At 35.1% G+C, this 5235-nt stretch overlaps 1 protein-coding gene across 1 annotated transcript in view; it reads left to right on the top strand.

Moving 5' to 3' along the window:
• CDC73 (cell division cycle 73) overlaps positions 1–5235 on the top strand; it is a 145359-nt gene that overhangs the window by 106660 nt on the left and 33464 nt on the right. The window contains exons 8-9 of the mRNA XM_012665133.1: positions 3535–3570; positions 3889–3976. Of these exons, the coding sequence (XP_012520587.1) occupies positions 3535–3570; positions 3889–3976 (124 nt within the window). The remainder of the gene's footprint in view (positions 1–3534; positions 3571–3888; positions 3977–5235) is intronic.

Raw genomic sequence — 5235 nt, 5'->3', positions numbered from 1 at the left:
AATTATTTTTTCCAGATCTGTGAAGAATGATAATGGGATTTTGATAGGGATTGCATTAATTCTGTAGATCACTTTAGGTAGTATGGACATTTTAACGACATTGATTCTACCAATCCATGAGCAAGGTAGGTTTTTCCATCTGTGTCCATCTTCTACAATTTCTTTTTTTAGTGTTTCGTAGTTCTCCCTGTATAAGTCTCTTACATCTTTCGTTAAATATATTCCTAGATATTTAATTTTCTTAATTTTTCTTATGGCTTATTCTTAACTTGTAAATTGGTGGTGCATTTGCTTAAGTAGTGGTAGTGGTAGTAGAAACAGTAGCAGGTAGCACCAGCTGTAGCTGCAGGGGTCAGTAAATGGTAAATACATGCCAAGACTTAACCTGCATTATTGTTTTAAAACTCCTCACATATTAAGATATAGAAACTATTCTCTCTCTTTTACAGTTGAGGAAACTGAGGCCGAGCAAAGTTAATCCACTTGCCTAGGAAGTGGCAAAATAGGGATATGAACTAAAAATCATCTGAGTACAGACCCTTGCTGTTGATCACTATGTCATGCAAATTCCTTGTGTCATGCTCCCCACCCCCTAACCTTTACCCTCATGAAAATCAAGCTTGTCATTAGTGTGTTCGCCACATTGTCTCAGCCTTGGTTCTCACATACTAGGGAATCTGTTTATATTCTTTTGCGGTTATTTGTAAACTTCTAAATTTTATTTTTAAATAAAAGCTTTTATATTTTGCCTTTTTCTTATATTGGGTCTTCTCAGCCTTGAATTTAGTAAATGTTTGTGTGAACCCCTGATCCCATTTGTGAGTTTCCTTACCGAATCAATGATTATTTGAGTCACAAATTTCTGTTTTCTTTCCTTTCCTTTTTCTTTTCTGTTGTTCCCATTAGTCATTTTCATAGCAGCTCCTGTCTCCTATTTATCTATCCATGTATCTATCCATCTTGTCATCCCTTGATCTCTCCAACAAATGCCAAATATTTACTGAGACTGTATTATATTATAGTTGACACAATCTAGCTAATCACATTTATCTGTGTGCTTTATTTTTCAAAATGATTTGAGAAAGTTTTAGTATTTTTTTTTTTTTTTTCGGCAAGAAGGAAAATGAGAAAACTGTAATAGCTACATATGTTTGTGGGCTTGTGTTTGTGTGTATAGTTACCTGTTTTATGTGGCTGGAAAGATTACACTACTGAATGCTATAATACTTTATCACAATGAAATAGCTCTATGGAGGTTTCAAAGCATTAGTTAAAATGTAGCATTTTGCCGCCTTTTAAATGGAACATATTCCAAAAATGTGTGTGCCCGTGTGAGGCCCTTTAAAGGTGGTATATGTTTTTGAGAACTGATGTTGGATTAGCAGTTTAAATCTTCTAAATTTTTATGATTTTTGTGATTTTAAAAAACAAAACTCCAGCACAGCATGTGGCACATTGAAGGCCATCGATAAATTTTTACTGTGTGGATAAATACTGATAATTGAATATGTAGCATTTTTTATGCTGAAATGTAAAATGTATTTATCTTGGATTACCCTCATACCAACAAATATTTCTATGCATTATAAAGTTCATTGTATATACAGATAATAAGATGTGAATATTTATGAGTTTTAAAATTTTTTTTGAGACGGAGTCTTGCTCTGTTGCCTGGGTTATTTATTTATTTATTTAGGCAGAGTCTCGCTCTGTTGCCTGGGCTAGAATGCTGTGGTGCCAGCCTAGCTCACAGCAACCTCAAACTCCTGGGCTCAAGCGATCCTCCTGCTTCAGCCTCCTGAGTAGCTAGGACTACAGGTGTATGCCACCACACTCGGCTAATTTTTTTTATTTTTGGTAGAGACCGGATCTCACTCTTGCTCAGGCTGGTCTCGAACTCCTGAACTCAAGCGATCCTCCCGCCTCGGCCTCCCAGAGTGCTAGGAATACAGGCGTGAGCCACCACACCTGGCCCTGTTGCCCGGATTAGAGTGCAGTGGTGTCATTGTAGCTCACTGCAACCTTATATTCTTGGGCTCAAGCCCAATATCTGCCTGCTTCAGCCTCCTGAGTAGCTGGGACAACTGGCACATAACAACACACCCTGCTAATTTTTTTGCAGGGACAGGGGCTTGCTATGTTGTTCAGGCTGGTCTCAAACTCCTGGTCTCAAGTGATCTTGCCACCTCGGCTTCCCAAAATGCTAGGATTATAGGCATGAGCCACTGTGCCTGGCCCAATATTTGCGTTTTTATAACATCACAATAAATGATATGGGGATTTCCAGATAATGTATACCTGACTCATTATCTTTAATGCACTCTTTCTCTCCTAATAAAATACAAAAAACAAGTATTAAAAGAGAGAAAAATGTAAGAAATATTTATTCTAGGTCTTAGTTTCCATTAACTCCTTTCTCTTTCCTGCAAAATGGTTAAACACATTCCCCCTACACTGTGTTATTTGCTCTTGTAGTACTCTGTTTTTACCTTTATCACATTGGTAGTAAGTTTATTATGAAATTATTTTCTTTTTTAGTTAGACTTGACTGTCCATGAATATAGATACCCAGTGCCTGGCAGTGCAGTACAGTAGTCTGCCGTTACCCGCAGGGGATAGATTCCAAGACCCTGAAACTGAGGATAGTACCAAACCCTGATTTCAGTCAGTCGGAACACGTTTCTGTGTTCTGTACGTTACCTTCCACCTACATATCTGTACGTTTCTGTACATATCTTCCACCTACAAATTTAACGTCTTTTCCATCTCGGCTAAGCACTTACCATGTACTGTGGCCATAACTTTTGCAGTTTGAGGTGCAACAGCAAAACTAGCATGAATTTCTTTTTCTTTTTCACAAGTTTGTGGATAGAAGATTCATTCTTATCCTAGCTCTTAGCCACCTCAGCATATGATTTTCTTTTCTTATGAATGTGAGAACTTTCACCTTTTCACTTGAAGCACTTTGTGGCTTGTCTTTGGCAGTGGCATATCTGAATTGCCATCATCATTACTCTTGCACTTTGGGGCCATTCTTAAGTAAAATAAGAGCTACCTGAACACAAGCACTGCAAAGCTGGGACAGTGGATCTGAATAACCAAGATCACTTCTAAGTGACTAAAGGACAGGTGGCATACAGCCCCGCAGTAAGCTGGGCAAAGGGAAGATTCACCTCCCAGGGCAACATTTCATCGTGCTACTCAGAAAGGCATGCAGTTTAAATCTTGTGAATTGTTTGTTTCTGGAATTTTCCATGTAATATTTTCATAGCTGAAACTGTAGAAATGAAACTGAAATAAGAGGGGGGAATACTGTATATCCACTTTCATTGTGACTACAGGTTGTTGAATAATTATGCATTTTAATATTTTTGTGAAGCAGAGAAATTATTATTTGAGAAGATTATAGTTATGTTTTTCTATTTTACAACTAGTCATATGTGAATACAAATAATTTTTGGCCTTATTTGTAAGTCTGAAAATAAGAATATGGTTTTTAACATTCAATTGTGATTTTTTTCCCCCTTTTTATAGTTTCTCAAGCAAGACCTCCCCCAAATCAGAAGAAAGGTGAGGTTGTACATGTGATTTTAAACTTTCTTTAAAAAGTAAATATGGATGAACTGGATTGCAAAACCAGGGCTGTTGTTATGTTTTTGTAGCTATATCAAATGTGCATGGTATCCATTCTGATTAGTCAGTGTTCAAGCCACACTGATTATTAAATGTTTTTAATATCACTGGGGCTTAAAATATTTTTTAGCTCAAAAGAATTAAAAGTTACAATTTATAAACTTCTAACTTTTAGTAGGGAAAGTAAGTGTAATTCCTTTTAATAATAATAATAATAACAATATATTTGCTACCTGTAAAATTTTATCTTTACAGGATCACGAACACCCATTATCATAATTCCCGCAGCTACCACGTCTTTAATAACCATGCTTAATGCAAAAGACCTTCTACAGGACCTGAAGTAAGTAATTTACTAAATTATTTTCTTAGGACTTTGAGATATTATTGAGGAATAGTAGTTACTAAGTCAGTATTACCTATTTACAGAAAACCAAATTTTAGTTTCTGTGCTATAGGCTTTACAGGTAGTCTGAAGTATAATTTTTCAAAACAGTACATTATTTTATATCTAGATTCTGTAGGGAAAATTACAAAAACTTCTGGCTAATATCTTAATGAAAAGGGTACCATTGTATTAACTTTTAATGTGAACCGTTTTGTTTTTCTGTTTTCCTGAAGAGTTTGAGGAGTTTATAAAACAAATTCAGGTTCTCTCTGTATATTTGATATATTTCCTAGGAGGAGAAAGTGGGTGGGTGGAGGCATAAGTATTTAACCTAGTTGAAAGTAAAAGTTAATAAAGTGAAAATGAAACCTATACTCTACATTAAAACTTCCAGATGCTTAACTTTTAGAAATTTTTTATGTCTCTATTCTTTCCCCATTTCCTTTTTAAAATGAATACTGTTGGACTTGTGCTGAATTGTTCTAATAAACAAGTGTCACAGTGATGGGTATAAAAATAAATCTTTCCCCTCCCCAACCAGTTTCAGACTTAAAATTTAAGTGGTTTACATGTTTTCCAGCAGCATTTCTCCTTATATTAATTAATATGAGTAGGTGTACCACTTTTAAAGATTATGACTATTAAAAAATTACTTCTTGGATTGGTGGTTGTTTACAGAAGAAAAATAGAAATGTTAAAATTGTTTTAAATAATTTTCAGTGATATATACATTAGCAAATTTTAAAATGAGCCACCGTTAAGTGATTTTCAGAATGCTGTCAAGTTTTTTAGACCCAACATTGCAAGCGGTTTTTTCAGTTGATTTTTTTTTCCAGTCATACGGATTGTTAAAATAGGTAAATACTTTATGCATTCAGTTAGCACGTTAACTGCCATGTTAGTTGTATTTAACTCAGGCTAGTTTTGAGCATGGGGCCTTTTGAAGCATATGTACTTTACAAATTTCTTCACCTTGGGAGCCACGAGAACTATATAACTCACACACAGAAAACAATAAAAAATAACAAATTTTTCATTATATTAGAAAGGATTGTTTTCTTTTTGAAGTTTTTATTCTGTTTTTATAACACCATGGCCCGGCCCCAAGGGATTTTTCTAGGTGTGGCAGTCAAGGTGTTAAAATAGAGTGTTATAACTATAAGATATTTTATGTAAGCCTCATAATAATGAAAAAGAATATACCTACAGAAGAT

The sequence above is a fragment of the Propithecus coquereli genome, unplaced genomic scaffold (assembly GCF_000956105.1).
Source record: "Propithecus coquereli isolate 6110/MARCELLA unplaced genomic scaffold, Pcoq_1.0 Scaffold97, whole genome shotgun sequence".
In the NCBI taxonomy this organism is placed as follows: domain Eukaryota; kingdom Metazoa; phylum Chordata; class Mammalia; order Primates; family Indriidae; genus Propithecus; species Propithecus coquereli.
This window is presented reverse-complemented; position numbering and strand designations above follow the sequence as displayed.